A 19,772-nucleotide genomic window follows, 5' to 3' on the forward strand; every position below is an offset into this window, starting at 1 on the left:
AAGTTAACCTTTTTTTTGTGCATGTTTTGCTATAATTACATTTTTTTTCAACCAGTAAATTCAAATGTATGGAAAGAAAAAAAATACTACAAAATTATTTTATACATATCTACTCTGAAGAAGTCCCACTGTGTTTGATGTTACCTACTCCTGGGTGAGCATAATATTGCAGCCTTAGCCTCTATTTTGTATAATATTGTAAGGCATCAACTTACCAGTATGTCCCTATCCACTTGAAGACTCTTCAAATTATGTTTAAGTGAACTAATCTCACTGTTGCAGTCGTACGGTATAGAAACTGGGTTTGTGCCCTGTTTAGCTTCGTGAGCTACCCTCAGTTTGGAAAGTTCCCGCAAAAGTCTATCTCGATCATCCTGAAGACTGGCCATAGCCTTAGAAAAGGCATTCATCTGTTGAACATAAGTCTCACACTCAGAGGAAAGTCTACTAATTTCAAGATTTTGGGTTTTCAATCTCTTGCACAGGTTTTCAAATTCATCAGTCAGCTGATGAACGGTGAAGTTGCCTTCAGTTTTTAACAGCGTCTGACTTAAAAAGGCATTTTTCCCCATCACACCAAGAATATTTGATTTAAAATCTTTGAGTTCAGCTTCATATTTATCAGCTTGTTTTTTTTCATATGCAAGTTCAGAAGTAGATTTGCTTTGAAAAACCTTGAAATCTTCCATTAATCTCTCTCTATCATGCTGCAGAGCTGTCATCGCTTTTCCAAAAGATTCAAGTTCAGATCTTAGTTCTTTATTCTGCAGTTGGACTTCTAGCAACCTTTGGGGTAATCCAATGGCTTCATTGTCCAGTAATCTAGCATCACTGTCTCTATATATTTTCTCTTTGATAGTCAATTCCTGGAGTGCAGGTAATTGCTCTAAATTTTCTTCAGGCCCCGAATCAATATGAGGTTCTTTTTTCTGATCAAGTCTAGTTCCTTCCAAATGCATTTTATTTATGGAAGCAATCAGAATCTCTAAGTCACACACTTTTGATGTTAATTTTCCATTTTCCAGTTTAAGAGATTCAATTATCTCCTCCTGTACTTTCACGGACAATTGGAGTTCTTTCATTTTTTTCAGAAGTTCAAATTTTTCCTGTTGAAGACTCTTAATGTAGTCCAATTTTTCTGTAAGTAATTCTTTCAATTGGTTATCTTTTAGTGACAACACTTGATTCAGATCTTCCCTGTACTTTAAGAGTTGTGCAGTGAGCATTGCGTTTTCAGAATGAAGATCATCTATCTGATTCAAGAGCTTCCTTGCTTCTTGTTTCAATGTTCTAGTCTCATTAGCATGGTCAGTTATTAACCTCTCTTTCTCAGATAAAGCATCTCTGTGTTCACACTCTAGATATTTATGCTTAGAAAAAAGGGAATCTCTGTCATTCTGAAGCGATGACATTGCCTTCTTTAAAGTATCTATTTCGCTGGCAATCTCAGCCCTGTCTTGAGATGCTTTGTCAACTTTCATCTGTACGTTTTTTAATTCATTTTGCATCTTCTGACAAGTTTCATCTGACTGTTCTTTGGCTATCTGTAGACATTTTATCTGCTGCTCATACTCCGAAATTTGCTGTGGATGCATTGTTTGTCTCTGAGTGAGATAGCCAGAAGTGTTGGTGTCTTTTGATGAAATCAGAACAGAAATTTCTGTGTCTTTCTTATTCAGCATTATCTTCATTTGATCAGAAATAGCCAACTGCTTTTCCAACTCAGCTTCGATTTCACTTTTTTCTAACAGAAGCTGTTGTATTTCCTCTTCTTTTCTTGTCACATTTTTCTTCAGTGCTTCCATCTCTTTTTCAACAGTATTGTTTTTTATAAGGTGGTTAAGGGATCTGTTTTCTTTAATTAATGCATGCAAAGCACCTTCTTTTGATTCCAGAGCAGTTGTCAACATATGCAGTTTATTCCACAAAGTGATATTCTCTGCCTTTATTTGAGAAGGCTCATTAAAATTGTGTGAATTCGCAGAAGCCTGCATTACACTCTTGGCTTCTTCTGACACAGAACTTTTAAGTTCCGATTCTTGAATTTGAGATATTTTTACTTCTGTTTCTTCTTGTAAGGATGTTATTAATCTATCACTGGTCTCTGCTTGTTGCTGTTTATTCTCAATGACTCTGTCCCTGTCTCTTGTAAGAGAGTAGGGAAAAGCTGCCATTCTCACTAGGTCATCATTCAACTCATTTTGAAGGTTCTTATTCTGAGAGTCCGTAATGTCAGCTTCTCTCTGCATATGATGTTCACCAAGGATTTCCTCTTTCTCTTGCTGAACAGTATGGAATTTTTCTTCTAAGTTTGACCATTCTTTTGGGCAAGTTGTTTTTAGCTTCTGAAGGCCATTTTCATACTGTCTCTTCTGAACTAATATCTGATTCTCTTTCTTTTTAAGCTCTTTTTTACTGTTTAGGTTTTCAATGGCTAGTTTCTCTATTTCAGCCTTAGCTTCATCCAACAAGGTCTTCTGTGAAGAGAATTTTTCAGCTAGACTCTGCAACTCTTCATTTGATTTAGTAAGTTTTTCTTCTATGTTGCTTAAATCTTTTTCAGTTTTTTCATTTCTTGTTTGTGACCATTTCAGTGACTTTTCCAAATCTAAAATTATTAGCTGGTATTTAATAGAATCCGTTTGCAATTGGTTAATTTCTTGTTGTTTTTCCTTCAGCAGCTCTTGTAATTCCTTTGTTTTGTTCTTTGTCCCATTATTGTCCCTCTGAGCAGATTTTATTTTTTCTTCAAATACTCTGATAACTTGCTGCTGCTCTTCTTTTTCTCGAATTGTGCTAGATTTCTCTGATTCTATATCTTCTAGTTGCTGTGTGAGTAAATTTATTTGTAATTCCTTGGCATTCAATCTGTCTGTCATTTGATCCAATTTTTTAATGTGATTGAGCAACTCGGTCTCCAAAAATTCTTTTTCATTTTTTACTTTATAAGATACTTCTTGAACATTTTCTAATTCTTCTTGTAACAGAGATTTGTCATCTTCTAATATTTTAATTTTCTCATCCAGGCTTACTATTTCTTGATTAAAGCTTTTAGAATAATTTTCTAACTTAAATAAATAGCCTGTATCTTGATCAACTTTTAATCTTTCTGATATAATTTTGTTTTCTTGTTTTAAAATACGCATACTTTCCTCTTTTTTCCCTAAGATCTCTTCAGTTAACAAATGAATATATTTTGCTAAGGAGTCTCTTTCACTAAACTCAGATGATACGTCAAATGTATTCAATCCCAATTGGATTTGAAGATCTTTCAGAGCAGATTTTATTAGATTAAAATCCTCCCAAAGAAATACATTTTCTTTCTGGTTTTTTTCTAGGTCTTGTTTTAATGTCTCACAGATTTCTTTAAAATGTTTGTTTTCTTCTATTAGCTTATTGTTTTGAAGAGCAGATTCATCAATCATTTTTTTATGTTCGTCCAAACTTAAGTTGTGCTTAGAAGCCTGCTCTTCTGCTTTAGTATATAGTTCAGTGATTTCCTTGCTTTTTGATTCAACCAGTTGTTCTAGCCGATCTTTCACAATGGCATTTTCATCCCTTGCTTCTTGAAGCAACTTTTGAAGTTCTTGTTTATCAGACTCTTTCAAACTTATTTTATGAAGAGCTTCCTGTTTTTCTTTTCTAGTCACATCAATAACCTGCCTCATTTCTGCTATTTTACTACTAACATTTTCATAGGCCTGAAGTAATGATTCATATTCTTCCTTTAATTCATTGTGTTTAGCTTTCCAACCTGTCAATTCAACTGTCTGAGAATCCTTTAAGGAATTTAATTGAAAAGAAAAGGCTTCTTTCTCCTGGGCTATAGTTTCCATTGTAGACTTCAGACTTTCACAAGCAGCAGTTAGATTTTCATTTTCAATTAGTAAACTAGCATTTTCTGTTGCAAGAACCTCCTTTTTACACAAAATTTCATTCAAATCTTGCTTGTCTCTGCTCAACTCAGACACTAGAAGTTCAAGGGCATCAGTCTTATTAACTAATACTTTGTTTTCCAACATGAGCACCTCCGTTTGATCTTTCAGAACTTTGTTTTCCTTCCGAGCTTCTTTCCGTGATATTAAAGCAGCCTTCAGCTTTCTTTGAAGATGGTCCCCAATTTTTTCTTCACACTTCTGTTGCTGGAGTTGACAGCTCTCTACATTTACATTTTGTCCCATAGTTGTTTCTAATGCTGGATGGTCTTGATTTTTTAGTCTTTCTGACATCATTCCTGTTGTGCAAGTAAAATCTAGTGAATCTTTCTCTACATAAGAAACATCCAGCAATGGATTAGAGATGTCTGCATCCTGATCACTACTTTGCTGCACATTATCAAAATGCAACCATGCAGTTTCAGAATTCTTGCTGCTTTTTTCATGTACCATATTTTCATTTACATTAGAAACCGGCAAACCCTTTTCACGAAGCATGTTTAATTCTATCAATAGTTTTTTATTTTCTTCACGGACATCTCTTAACTCCTCTTTCATGCTGAATAATTGTTCATTTGATTTTTCTCTGTTGCTTGTGAAGACTTCCATTTTTTGCCTCAAATCTTCAAACACTAATTTTAAATGTTTTGCTTCTTCTTGATTTTTCAATAAATTTTGTTGTATTCGGGAAATTTCTTTCATTATTTTCTTTCCATGGTCAATTTTGCCCGTGAAATCATTAAGAGAATCACTTAAATTTTTTATTTCTTCATCCTTCTCTGAAATTTGTATGTTGGCTTGTTGAACATTATGCTTCAACTTTTCAACTTGTTCCAGATCATCTCCATCACCTATTTTATGGGAAATAGCTGTTTGATTTATTGTTTCAATAATAGCTCTAACATCTGTCAATTCATCTTTGTAAGTTTCCAATTGTTGTAGAAGATAATCTCTCTGATTCACCATACTATCATTATCTTGCTTATACTGTTGTTCCAATTGTTCAACACTGAACTTCAGTTTCATAATTTCATGTTCCTTCCTGTCAAGTACATGTGACTTCTGTCTTAATTCTTTCTTAAATGTTTCTTTTTCTTTCATAAGACTGTGATAGTTCTCATCCTCTTTTACTGCCACCTTGCTTAAGCTTTCTGGCTTTTCTACCATAACAGGACTTTTCCCCTCCATCTCTTCTGATTCAAGTGTTTTTTGTTTAGCACTTTCACCATCAGGTAGAGTTGTAGCATTTTCTAAATCTTCATGCACAGAGTGTAATGGTGACATAGTAGATTCAAATCCTTCACACTTTCTTTGATGGATTATCTGGAGGGCTTTATAGTCTTCCTTTATGCACATAAAGCTTTTTGTTAGTTCATCAAAACTTGCTAGTAATTTGGCATACTCCTCTTTTTGTTTCTGAATTGTTTTAGTACTTTCTTTACGGGCTACAAGTAGTACCTGCATTTTCTTATGTAAAAGTTCCTTCTCTTTCTCCAGCTGATTAATTTCACTAGGGAAAGGTTCTTCGGTGTTTACACCAGCCTCTGATTTGTTCATTTCCTTGCATGTTTCTTCTCTCTTTGATGCTTCGATTTTGAGATTTTCTATGGTTAAGAAAAGCTGAGAGTATTTCTCAGCATAAGTTTTCTCTTTTTCAGATAGCAGAGATTGCATTTCTACGAGCAAAGAATCTTTCTCATTTAGACGTATTAAATTTTGATCAGACATGCTTTTTTGTTCAGCAATGGTTTCCTTCAATCTTATAACCTCCTTCTGTAGCATCTCCAAAGAAGTTGTTTTAGAAGATAACATTCTGTTGATGTCATCTATCCTGGTATCTTTTTCTAATAATTGTTCCTTCAAATCATTAAGTTGAGATCCAAGATTTTTAGTCTGCTGTGTCAATTCATCAATTTGTTCCAATAAATGTTGCGTTTTATTATATTCCCTTTCTGAATATTCCTGATCACTCTTTTCAAATTTCTTAATTTTCTGAGTTAAATCCTTCCTTATTACCAAAGCTGCCTGAAGCTTCTTTTTCAGAGTTTCCTTTTCCTGACTTAATTTTTCCAAAGCAGCATTTGTCTGTTCTTTCTCATTCAACAAATCTTTAATTGTAGCTTCTTTGTTGATCGACACAATTTGATCGAGTTCTAGTTTTTTCTTATATTCTTCTATCTGCTGCAATAATACACTTGCTTCTTCTGCCATACTATTCTGCATGCCTTGTAGTTGTTGCAATTTGAGAGATAGTTCATTTTTTTCTTCTGAAAATTTAACCATTTCATTCGACATGGATTCCATTATCTGAGTAACTGAGCAATCTTTTTCTTTTAATTGTTGGTTTAGAGTTGCAAGTAAATATTTCTGCTGAGTAGTTTCTGAAATTAAGTTTTCTATCATCTGATTTTTGCATTCAAGGTCTTCTAAAAGTTTTTCAACTTTTTCACATTTGTTGTTCAGGGTCTTACAATTGTCTTGAAGTTCTTCTTCTAATTTTTCTATCTTTCCCTGGAGAAAAATGTCCTGCTTCTTCATTTCTGTTAACGCAAACTCATTTTCTTCACAAACAGACAGTTGCTTACCTAAAGCTTCTTCAGCAGTACTTAATCTATTTGTTAAGAGTTCAATCTCAGATTGCTGAGCATCTCTTATATTTTGAAAGTCATTCTTCTGTACAATCATTTTTTCTTCCCACAGAGATTGCATGTTTTTCAATAAGTCATTCAAGTGACTTATTTCTTCCTCTTTCTCTAAAAATGTCTGCTGCAATTCTATTGCTTCAGCTTCTTTACTACGAATACTATTTATTAGAATAAAGATTTTTTCTAACACAGCCTTAGTTTTAGTTGGTTGCTGACCAGCTTCATTATCATTGTTACTGGTGAAGTGCCTACTGCTTAATAATGAAGACAGGCATTTGAATAACTCTTTGTTAATAATCTCATGTTCTTCCTGCAAAGACTGAATTTCAGTATCTTTTGATTTCATATTATCTTTCAAGCTGCTTACTTGCTCAAGACTAATCTTGATTTGCTGAGTTGCCCTATCAAGTTCTACCACCCGCCTACTTTCTAACCCAAGGAGATTTTGTTCTAACTTTTCAATTTTCAGTTTTAATTCAGAGATCTCTTGATTCTTTACACTAACCTGCATCAGTAACTGTTCCCTCTCATTTTCCAACTGCGTAGAAATGGCATGTAAATGTATTTGCGACTCATTCTCACTGGTTTCTATTTTTTTGTGAAGTTCCTCTATTTCACTTGATTTCTGCTGTAATTGGTTCTGGCATTTAACCAGTTCTTTATTTTCTTCACTCAACTTAATAAAGTTATCTTGTAAAACAGCTTTATCATTTGTTAAAGAATCTACCTGTTGTTGCAGTTTTTCTATGGAAAGTATATAATTGTGACATTCTTGAGTGGTTTTAGAACTTATGATGTTAAGTTCAGAATTTAAGTATTCAATATGCTTTATCTGCTCAGTATGTTTCTCCTGTACAACTTGTAGATCCATTTCTCTCTGTTCAAATTTTTGCTTCCACTGATCACCTTGTTCCAATGCTTTCCGGTGCTCTAATTTTGCAGATTCCAATTCAACTGACAAAGAATTAATTTTTTTATAGTTAGTGGCAATGCTTTCATCTTTTTCTTCCAAAAGTTTCTTTAGTGACACAGCACTTTTTTCTAGTTCTTCTCTAAGGAGTTCAACCTCATTATTAAGAGCCTGAACATTACTCTCTGCTAGTTGCACATCAACATCTTTCTCATTTAAAGAATTACGTAAACTGTCAATAAGTTGTTTTTTTTCACTCAAAACAGTACTGAGTTCACTTCTTTGCTCACACTGAGTAGCAAATTTGTCCTGCAAAGATAAGAAAGCATTATCTTTTTCTTGGGCTTGGTCTTGTAATTTTTGAATTTGTTGGGTTAGTTTATTAATTTGATCATGAAGTTGTGTAATTAACTGATTTTTTTCTTCATTTATTTTTAATTCTTCTCTTACTTGTTTCACAAGATTAGCATTATCCAAAGCAGAACCCTGTTTCTCTGACAATGTCTGACTAATGTCATTTATTAATTTTTCCTGAACAAACATTTCCTTTTTGAGACTCAAGTTTAACTCTTCTACATTTGTAGCTTGCTTCTTCAGGGTCTCATATTCATCCTTTTTGTCCTGAAGTTCAGCATTCAAGGTATTATTAAGCAAAGAAATATTATTTACCAACAGTTCCTTTTCAAGAATACTTGCTTTTAACTGTGTTGATTCACTCATCAATGATTCTATAGTTTTCTGCTGCACACAGGAAGTTTCAGAGGTATGTGCTTGTAAATTAACATATTCTTCCTCCTTTTGTTTTAAAAGTGCATCCCTTTCTGTAATTAATTTATTTAATTCTTCTATCTTTTCTGTCATATTTTTCAGCTGACAATGGAGGTCAGAAATTATTTTCATATTCTCAGACAGTTGAAATCTAAGTAACTCAGACTCTTCAGATTTATCTTTAAACAATTTTAAGTCCTGAGCTTGTTTCTGCAACTGTTCATTCTTTTCTTGTATTTCAAGCTTATATTTGTCACCTTCACAATCTAAAGTCTGGACTTTGTTTTGCAAATTTGAAATTGTCTGCAAATACTGTTTTTCTTCCAAATCTTTATTTTCTTTAATCTGTTGAATCAAAGCTTCTCTCTGGGAAAGAAGAGATTCTTTATCATGAAAATTACTTTTTAATGTTTCTATTTCAGTTAGTAAGCTATCAATATAATCTACAAAGGCTAAAATATTATAATCATTCTGTTCATTTAAAAGAGCTACTCCTCCACATTTTTTAACTAATGCCGAATGAATTGTTTCAATATTTCTTTTGAATTTTTCATTTTCTAATTTCAATAAATGAGCTTCATGCTTAATGGATACTGTTTCACACTGATGTTTTATTAACTGATGCTGAAGAGTTTCACATTCACCTGACTTAGTACTACATAAGGCTAAAGCTTTCTCCTTTTCATATTTCAAAATATCTACTTCTTTGGCTAATAATGCTAATTTATCACTCAATGCTGCACATTCTTCAGTTTTCTTAACAATTTGCCTATGAAGTTCTTCCAGCTCTAGCCCCTGAGATAATAAAGCAGCATTTTTTTCTTCAACCTGATGTGATAATTGCTGACCAATACCTTTAAGCTTTTCTAATTCTCTCTCCAGTGCTATCATATCAGCTTGCTTCTCTTTTATTTGTTTTAATAAGGTTTCGTACTGCCTATCTTTTTCTTCTAGAGATTTTGATTTTTCGTTAAGATCCATTTCTAAATCTTGAACTTGTTTTTGCAATGACGGTATTTTTCCTTTCTCACAACTAAGCTGTTGGACCATTTTACTGTATTCTGACTCTTCCTTCCTTAACATTTCTTCTTTTGCTAATTCTCTGTCTTTAGCAACCTTCAGCTGAGTATTCAATGATAGTATTTCTTGATGTAATTGTTTTGTCAACTCAGTTTTTTCTGAGAGTTGTTCATCCAACATTTCATACTTCTTCTCTTTCTCTGTAATCAAATCTTCTTTTTCTTTCACAAAAAAGGAGAGTTCTTTAACTTTATTTTTTAATTTTTTTCTATCCTGATTAATCTCCAAAATCAATTGTTCATGTTCCTTGTCACTACCAATTATTTTACTTTCCATTTCTTCTATACATTGAGCACCCTTCAACAGTTCACATTCTTTTACATCCAATAATTTGGACAAACTCTCATTCTCATTGACCAGCTGTTGCTTTTCTTTCTCCATAATATGCTTCTCATTTCTAAGATCTTCAGTCATTTTAATCTGACTGACTAAATCTTTTTCTTTCTGTTCAACTGCAGCTACTAACTGCTTACTAGTCAGGATGTTAGCTTGTTTTTCCATTTCCAGCTTATTTATTATTTTATGTTTCTCTTGTAGCTCATCTTTTATTTTTTTCCATTCCATTGCTTTATTATCCAGTTCACCTAGAAATTTCAGTTTTTCTTCCTCATTTTGCTGCTCTATAGCTTTAAGCTTGTCTTTTAATGACATTATGACCTCTGTTTTTTCTTGCACAGACTTCTTGGCAATTTCTAGATGTTCAGTATGTTCAGCAAGCTGTCTGGATACATTTGACAATTCTTCATCTTTTTTAGCACTTTCCACTATTAGTTGATTATATAATTCTTTTACCGATTTCAATTCATTTACAAAACTTTGTTCTTTGTTTTCTCTCTCTTGCAACAAATCGTTTAATTTCTCCTTTGCAGAGATATGTTCATCAAGCTGGATTCTAAGTTGCTCTATTTCCTCTCTACATTTTATTTCTGTTTCTTGCACTTTTTCAGTTGATTTACTTATTTGTTCTTTAAGCAATTTAATTTGTGACTCACGCTCCAAAAGCTGATTACTGTATGCAATATCATGATTCTTCATTTCAGAATGGAGTTCTTTAATTGATTTGCTTGCTTCTTTTACTTGCTTAGTAAGTTCCAGATTTTCTTTGGTTTTAGCTTCATTTTCAACTTTTACTATTGCCAGCTCTGATTCTATTGTTCTTAACTTCTCATTAAGTTCTGAAAATTTTATGCTTGCATCTTTCATATCAGTTGTTTGTACATCTTTCAACAACTGGACTTCCTTTTCCGCCTTGGACAGTGCTCTTTCCATTTCCCGTATTTCATCTTCTTTGCATTTGATCTGTTCAGAATACTCAGACATATTCAAAGAAAGATCAGAAATTTCTTTGTCCTTTTCAATCAACATTTCCCTGAGGTTGTCAATTTCTCTTTCCCGTCTCTGCAGATCTTGAATAAGTTGAGATCTTTCTTCTAAATGACTTGTGTTCAGCCTGTCAAGTTCTTCGTTTGTCTGTTCCAGGTCCTGTTGTATCAACTGCATGTCTGCATCTTGTTTCGCAGTCTGGAAACAAAAATGATAAATTTAAGTATTTACTTCATCGTTGGCCAAAACATGTAGTGTAACCCAATCAATATAAGAATAAGACCTTTTCCCTTTACTCTCTTCTCTTTCTGATGGCAATGTATTTTTACAATTATTTCAGGCACCTAAAAATACAGAATAACAAGTTGGAAGGGACCTTGGAGGTTTTCTAGTCCAATCCCCTGTTCAAGCAGGAAACTCTATACCAGACATGTCAAACTCAAGGCCCACGGGCCACATCTGGCCCGCAAGTTGTTTAGATCTGGTTCGCAGGGCTGCCCCCAGTGCCTCGGCCCACCCCAGCCAGCAATCAAAAGAAAAAAACAAATCCAAGCGCGTGCATGCACTTGGCTAGCAGCAGTTTGGGGAGGGGCAAGGAACTTGTGGAGCACCAAACTATCCCACATTGAGTTAGTGACTTGTTCCATCCCAAGTCAGCCTTCCTGAGTCAGCTGCGTCCAGTGAGCGGCATAAGCCGGCCATGCTCACCCAGCCACGCCCACCCAGCCACGCCCACCTAGTCATGGTGACCCAGCTACTGGCCCTTTGAGGGCAACCATAATGCTTATGCGGCCCGCAATGAAATTGATTTTGACACCCCTGCTCTATACCATTCTAGATAACTGGCTGTCCAATTTCTTCTTAAAATCCTCCAGTGATGGAGCACCCACAACCTCTGGAGGCAAGCCATTCCAGTAATTAATTGTTGTCACTCAGGAAATTTGTCCTGATTGGTTCTTTCTTGATAAGCTTCCAAAACTGGAAGTAGAATTTCAAGTGTGATCTTATCAAGGCGTTATAAAGTGGTACTAACACTTCACATGATCTTGATACTTTCCCTCTGTTGATTCAACCTAAGACTGCATTGGCTTTTTTGGCAGCTGAATCACATTGCTCGCTCATGCTTAAGTGGTTGTAGCATGAGACAGGGAGCTAAGAAAAATACAGTTAAAATTTCCTGGATTAAGGACGTAATCATTCATTCGCCAACTGTATCTTTAGTTATATAGATACAGTTGTATAGAATGTGAAGGATGTGTGTTTTTGTTTTATGTATAATGTACACCGAAGACGGCATTTAATTTAGTTGTACGAGGTGAAATGACAATAAAGTAAACTAACTAAACTAACTAGTTAAGAAAGGTTTTGGTTTTTTAGCATGTATATATAACTTATATGGCTAGATTATTAGACTTAAACACACATAAACAATATTTTCACATAAAGAACAATGCTGTAGTTTTTTACCTTTTCTTTAAAGACAGACACTTTCTCTGTTAATTCATTGATAACCATTTTCTGTTCTGAACATTCTACTCCATAAGAACTACATTTCTTCAAAACATCTTCCAGCTAGGTTCATAAAAATATAAGTTTTTAGTTTGATATAATTAATTATAATTAAATCAAATAAATTATTTCATTATTAGCAATGTGCAGTTAATTACAGGTGCATGCAATGTAATGATAATATATAATAATCTTGCAAAACTGACTTTTCTTTTAAAAAAAAAGCAAAATATAACTACAACTAAATGATAATTGACATTAAAAAGAAGTAAAATGATTAATTTTTCCCAAGCTAATACATTTACAGAAAGCTCCTTATTATCAGAACTAAATCGTTATAAAGTTAAAATAAATACTCTTCATTTGGGCTACAAGCAAATGAAAGTGTTTTAACAATCTACTGTTCATAGCTAGTATTCTATTGTATGACAATGAAAGTACAGATATTCCTCGCTTACTGATGGTAATTGGGACTGGGAGTTCTGCCACTAAGCAAAGTAGTCATAAAGTGCATCATCATATGACTGCATAAACTTACAACGGCAGTCCCAATTGCTGTTAAGTGAATCTTGCACAGCTGCAACATCCCACGGTAGCATGATCGCTATTTGTGACCTTCTACCGTCTTCCCCATTAACTCTACTTGTCAGAAGCCAGCAGTGAAGGTTGCAAATGGTGATTATCTCACTGTAGACATGCTGCAACAGTTACAATTATGTGGCCTGGTAAGAAGTCCCTCTCATTCAGCATTATCGTAACTCCAAATGGTCACTGAAAAAGAAATCTTTAAACAAAGACTATCCACTTTGACCTGCAGGTGATTTTAAAGATTTCTTGGGGCTTGAAGATGTTTACTATCTATCTGGCTGAGTCCAACTTACCTTCTGTTCATTTTGCAAAAGTCTTTCACTTAAGTCTTTATTCAGAAGCTCTTTTTCCTGAAGTGATTTTCTTATATCTTCTATTTGTTCCAATTTTTCCACTGCACTTGAAAGCTTTTGCTCCTTCTCTGCCAGCAAAGTTTCAAATAGACTATTTCTTTCATTTAATCTGTCACAAAATAATTTCAGTTTTAGCTTTACCAATAATTTACTGTATTACCAATAATACAGCAAGTATTATCTATACACACATATATCAAACAGAGCATGTGACACCCAATGTAATGTAGAATAGGACCTTCTTTTATACTTTTTTCCTACGTCAGTTTTCAATTCTGATCCCTAATATCTCATAAACATGTACAACAGATTTGAGGAAAGGACAAAATAAATCTAGATGCCTTTAGGGGGATAACAGTTCAAGTGATGAGGTGGTAGTGGATGAGATTACCAGTGGAGATCATGCTTTCTGACTGTCTGTAGAAGAATCAAGCATTTCTAAATACCCAGAAACCAATCTCTATAGCAAGAATCTGAGAGAAGAGAGTTTGTTTTTCTTAATTATTATATGCAGATAGAAAAATTTAAAAAGTCTAATAGGTAGAGCCTAATCAAATTGTGCAACGTTTTATTTTACCCTTTAAGTTGCTCATTCAAGTTAGAAAGAACAAGTTGGTGCTTTTCTGTATCACGTGTTTGCTGGTTGCGAAGCTGTGCAAGTTGAGACCGCAAACGATCGTTTTCATTCTGCAAAAAATTATCTACATGACTATCAATTGCACTGAATTTAAGACCATAATTGACTTTAAACTACACAAGTTACAATTCTATAATTATAGCTAATGAACTACTTCCACAGAAATACTTATATTACTTAGTATATATTCAAAATTCCTTTTGCAAGGGTTCTCCAAGTAATTTTACTATGAGACTATCAAAATGGAGAGACCCTGATGAGTTCATATTAAACACACCATGCTCGTGTATGCAGTGTAGGAGCGGCTTGCTTTAAATTAGGAATCGTGAAAATCAAACCCTCTGAAATTTATATTATACTCATAAGGCTTCATCTTTATACTTGTTAATTTAGAATACATTTCCTTTACTTGCACTGATTTTTACATGTGTTTTTCAAAAATTAAGCAGTGAAATAATTATGGAATTGAAACCAAAGCAAGCTCCACTGACATACAGAACTGGGTATGCTATCCAACTGGTTAGTCTACCCAACTTCACAGCACTACTGCACAAAGTTAAACTGCAAACAAACATCAGCAATAAACAGAAAAGGCTCACATAAATCCAAAATCCATAAAAAAAGTAGATGATTATATAAAATATCACTTCTAAAACAAGATATAACTTAAGAATGGGCATGACACACCTGTACAGCCCTCAATAGCTGCCCTTCTTCCTCTACACCAAATGTCACCTGTATTGAAATGCTTTGTTACAATCCAAATATGCATTGATTTTATGCTTGAGAAATCTGTCTTGTATTACACATGTGCACTTAGTATGTTAACAGAATTATTAGTAACACACTCAATATTTATCTGTTCACATGAAGCTTAGAAAGGCAAGTATGCTTTACAGATGTAATATGCAAATTAAATAGACAATCAACAAATATTTCAGGTTTAGTTTTACAGATCCTATCAGCACAAATATTATTTTTATTATAAAAGTACTGCTTCTTCATTTCTCTGCATCTATTCCATCTATATCTATATCTATCCACATACATACATATACCAGACATCCCGCAAACTTTGTACAACATTATAGCTCAACCAGTGTCTAGGAAGACTTAATTTTAATGACATGAAATCTGTGCACTTGTAAAAATTAGCCAGTCAAGAAAACAAAAAATAAAAGACAGAAAATCTAATATTACTAATTATTTCTAATTTGCAATTGAAGATCTAAAAACAAGTTTGAGTTTGCATATTCTTTTTTTCAGATGGAATGCAGTTGTTTTTATTGCAAATAAATCTATGTCCATCCCTGTATATTGTGTGACTATTTCCTTGTCTATACTGAAGTTTGTATTTGATGCCATTTAAAATATTTCACTAGTCTTTATTCTGAGGTAGTACACCTCAGCACACCTGAAGCAAAATGTAAGTAAAGCTATTTAGTAATACATAATTTAATTTAATTTAATTTAATTTCGAATTTATATACCGCCCTTCTCCCTGAGGACTCAGGGCGGTGTACAGCCAAGATAAAAAACATAGAATACAAATATTAAAACATTTAAAAGTATATATAAAATTTGGCCCAAAAAATTAAAAATCGCAGACTAATTAAAAGAATTTAAAAATTTTAAAAATTTCTTCTTAAGCCAACCCGGCTTGCTGAAAAAGATAGGTTTTCAGGGAACGACGGAAGGCATTGAGGTCCTGGATTCTTCTTATCTCCGGGGGCAACTGATTCCAGAGGGTGGGAGCCCCCACAGAGAAAGCCCTCCCCCTGGGGGCCACCAGCCTACATTGTTTGGCTGATGGCACCCTGAGGAGGCCCTCTCTGTGGGAGCGCACGGGTCGATGGGAGGTCATCGGTAGCAGCAGGCGGTCTCGGAGATAGCTAGGCCCTATGCCATGGAGCGCTTTAAAGGTGATAACCAACACCTTGAAGCGCACCCGGAAGACCACCGGGAGCCAGTGCAGCTCGCTCAGGAGTGGTGTTACATGGGAGCGCCATGTTGCTCCCATCACTACCCGCGCTGCTGCATTCTGGACCAGCTGGAGCCTCCGGGTGCTCTTCAAGGGGAGCCCCATGTAGAGAGCGTTACAGTAGTCAAGGCAAGAGGTGACAAGGGCGTGAGTGACTGTGCACAGGGAATCCCGATCAAGAAAGGGCCGCAACTGGCGAATCAGGCGAACCTGATAAAAGGTCCCCCTGGTAACAGCCGTCAGATGTTCCTCCAAAGACAGCTGTCTATCCAGGACGACTCCCAGATTGCGAGCCCTTTCAGTGGGGGCCAAAGACTCGCCCCCAATAGTCAGTGATGGAGTCAACTGACTATATCGGGATGCCGGGAGCCACAGCCACTCAGTCTTGGAAGGGTTGAGCCTGAGCCTGTTCCTCCCCATCCAGATCCGCATAGCCTCCAGGCACTGGGACATCACTTCAAGGGCATCGTTGGGGTGGCCTGGGGTGGAGATGTACAGCTGGGTGTCGTCAGCGTACTGGTGGTATCTCACCCCAAAGCCACGGATGATCTCGCCCAGTGGCTTCACATAAATGTTGAACAGAAGGGGCGAGAGGACCGATCCCTGCGGCACTCCACAAATGAGAGGTCTCGAGGTCGACCTCTGCCCCCCTGCCAACACAAACTGCGACCGGTCGGAGAGAAAGGAGGAGAACCACCGTAACACGGTGCCTCCCACCCCCAACTCTTCCAGCCGGTGCAGCATGATACCATGGTCGATGGTATCAAAAGCCGCTGAGAGATCTAATAGGACCAGAACAGAGGAATAACCCCTGTCCCGAGCCCTCCAGAGATCATCAACCAACGCGACCAATGCCGTTTCCGTGCTGTGCCCAGACCTGAAACCCGACTGGAACGGATCCAGATAGGATGTTTCCTCCAGGAATTGTGGAAACTGTTGCGCGACCACACTCTCAACAACCTTCGCAATGAAGCGAAGGTTGGAGACAGGACGATAGTTAGCCAATATTGCTGGATCCAGGGACGGCTTCTTGAGGAGAGGCCTCACCACCGCCTCTTTCAAGGCCGCCTCTTTCAATAAGCTAATATTAATACATCAATATTACATAATAAAAACAGAATATGACAATTAAACTAAAAAAATAAACAAAGAAAGTTTTTTTTTCTCTCAGATGCCAAGTAAACAAGGAAAGTCCTACCCTATGCCAAAAAAATGAAGTATGTAGTGTTATGAATTCTAGAACTGAAGTAATGTTGAGGAAAACAGGCTCTCACTGAAAGAAGAATATGTTTTTGCTAAAGAAAGTATTTGGAAATGACTCCATGACTCAAGACTTAGTAATTTTCACCCAACCCAAATCAATGCATACTAAATGGTACGCATGTCTATCTTATAGATAACCCTTGGGTTAGATCTGCAACTGGAACCAGATTTTCTGTCGCTAAGTGACAGAAAGTGGTAAAGTACATTATGTGACTCCTCTGCTTAGTGTTGGCACTCCCAACAGTCCCTTTGTCATCGTATCTCTAGGACTGTGTGGATCATTAAGTGTGGACCTCATATGACTGCGATATGGGAAGATGAAGAAGCAGGCAAGCAGGTAAAACTGTGGGTGAGAACTGTGGTGGGCGAGTGTCACAAGCAGGTGATGAGGGGAGATACCATGGAATGTGAGTGGGTGGGTGCTGCAGTGAAAAAGTGAGAGCAGGAGTGATTTGTGAGCCTTTGTCAGCTTTTCCACTGACTGTCGTAAATTGTGATTACATGACCAGGGAACACCACAATAGCTGAAACTTACATGACCAGGGGAACTGGTTTAAGTCCCCCTCATTCAGTGCTTTTATAACTTTGAAATGATCGTTGAACAAGTGATCATAACCCGAGGCCTACCTGAACAAAGCCTTAAAAAAGGTCAGCCACAAATATTTTACCTGCTCATAGCTCACATACAATTTCATGGTGAAGAGGATATGTATTACTTACCTAAGAAAAAGCTTGCAGGGAATGGAATTTAGTTATTATCCTGTCTCCATCTTACCCTTCTGTATCGTGTTGAGGCAAGAACATTTATTTCACTCCAGTTCATTTTTAGCACAGAATTTAGGTTAGGGCAAACTGCTTAAAAGCAGTGAAATTATGGTGGAATGTGGCACCTGAGTTCTAACACATACCTGCAGAGCTTCCATTCTACCTTGGAGCTGCAATTTGTCTTCCAAGTCTCCACATCTTTCCTCCAAAAAGAGAATCTGTTCTTGCAAATTATTTCTTTCCAATTCTAACTCTTCCACCACAGTCCGTAAACCTTTGTAATTCAAACAATAGTTCCTTGTTATTGTTGTCACCCAAATACATAAACTATCCAATAAAAATATCATGCATATTTAATGTAACACACTGGGAAAATAATGCTTTTTTGTAAGTACTTATATTAAAATCATTTTAAAGGTTGGCTTCATGATTAACCTCTGGAGCCTTCTTAAATTAGAAAGCTTCAACAAATTAATATAACTGATGAAGTGCTGCACTCTCAATTTTATTGTTCAACATTTCACACAAATATTGCGAATAAAAACTATTTTAAGTTTTACTTACTGTTATGTCTATTACATCATAAAATATTTTTTTTTAATTATTTGAATTGTAAGAGACATATTCTCTTCAGAATTTGTAGTTTTAGCACTATAAAGGAAAATTTATTAGGTGAAATGTGTTAGCAATTAACTGAACTTTAAGGGAGCCAGACAAAACAAATAAGATGCTTCACTTCAACATCCTAAATCAGAATTTATAAAATAAATGTCTCTGCATGCGACTGCAGCCTTTTCTATCTAAAATGGGACATCTATCCCTGGAACTGAAAACAATAACTTATGAAGGCACTACCCAACTAGAATATTTTTAAAAAATAAATCCTTCTTACCATGAATGACAATAAGCTTTATTCACAAAGATGTATCCATGTTTCAACCAACCACTGAATTCTAGTTCTGAACCAAAACTAGACAGTTCATCCAGCACGCACATGCTTCAAAATGAAACAAAAAGGCAAACCAAAAGAAAATTCAACATAGATACAAACACAACATAATATGGTTTGTTGGTTGAATTTGAAAAAGAAAAAGACGGACAGACATTGTGCATGCTTTAATAAACTGTCTAGTGTTTGCCACACCTGTACTAGGAGAAGTGTACTCTGGCCACCAACCTCCCATGTTCTCTCCTTCAGTTGAATCAGTGCTATCCAAAGTGATGTTCAACTCTTCATAGCACTGTTTTCCATCAAAGCCATAATCTTCCTAAATGCAAGAAAAATATACACACACTAAATGCAAGAAAAATATACACACACTAAAATTAACGTGCACATCTTACTATATAATTCCCACTTCCAATGAAACCTTCCATAAATTAATAAGGCAATCGTGCATTTCAAAAGCACTGAAATTAATTTTTTTACATTTACCTTCCGTTAATGCAACACATATATCCCCAGGGTACATCCACTAAAAAAATCTAGTACCCATTAAGATATCAATATATTGTCAACTTACTTGGAGTTTCCTGCTGGACTGAGTAGTCTTCTTTCTCTCCAATGCCATCCTGCCAATCCCCTGGCCTGTGGCCAATTCCTCCTCCAGCTCCTGTTGCCCTGAGACTATGGCTGGATCAGAGCAGCCAGGAAAGAACCAGTCATCCTCAATCAGTTTTGTGCCACAGGAAAGCAATCACATTATCAGACCAAAAAAAAAAACCTATCTACATTCAAAAGGGATTACTGACACAGAGATAGGTTTATGAAGTTACAGATGCACTCTAGAACTTCATTCTCCTTGTGATTTCCCCACTACAGAACACCGATACATAATCAGCTTTTCATTATTTCCAAAGAAGCCGCAGAGGGTACTGATTTCATGGGCATCATTTTTAGATTTCAAAAAAATTGTACATGAATACTGGCAAAAAGGGCAGCCACTTTCATAATCAAGTTATGTTTAAATTAAGTCTGCCATACAGATTATGTGTGTGACAAATGCATAATCAAA

The 19,772-nt window shown here is 35.7% G+C and overlaps 1 protein-coding gene across 2 annotated transcripts in view; it reads right to left on the reverse strand.

Moving 5' to 3' along the window:
- The window catches only part of LOC139311102 (golgin subfamily B member 1-like), a 52,610-nt gene that overhangs the window by 9,089 nt on the left and 23,749 nt on the right, over nucleotides 1-19,772 (reverse strand). For both annotated transcript variants that reach the window (XM_070935451.1, XM_070935443.1), the window contains 8 exons: nucleotides 19,281-19,390; nucleotides 18,902-19,025; nucleotides 17,901-18,031; nucleotides 14,436-14,483; nucleotides 13,689-13,798; nucleotides 13,052-13,220; nucleotides 12,129-12,233; nucleotides 216-10,859 (listed from right to left, as the gene is read on the reverse strand). In XM_070935451.1, coding sequence (XP_070791552.1) covers nucleotides 216-10,859; nucleotides 12,129-12,233; nucleotides 13,052-13,220; nucleotides 13,689-13,798; nucleotides 14,436-14,483; nucleotides 17,901-18,031; nucleotides 18,902-19,025; nucleotides 19,281-19,390 — 11,441 coding nt within the window. The remainder of the gene's footprint in view (nucleotides 1-215; nucleotides 10,860-12,128; nucleotides 12,234-13,051; nucleotides 13,221-13,688; nucleotides 13,799-14,435; nucleotides 14,484-17,900; nucleotides 18,032-18,901; nucleotides 19,026-19,280; nucleotides 19,391-19,772) is intronic.

This window comes from Pituophis catenifer, unplaced genomic scaffold, assembly GCF_029215685.1.
Source record: "Pituophis catenifer annectens isolate HBS135680 unplaced genomic scaffold, rPitCat1.0.hap2 SCAF_1, whole genome shotgun sequence".
NCBI lineage: Eukaryota > Metazoa > Chordata > Lepidosauria > Squamata > Colubridae > Pituophis > Pituophis catenifer.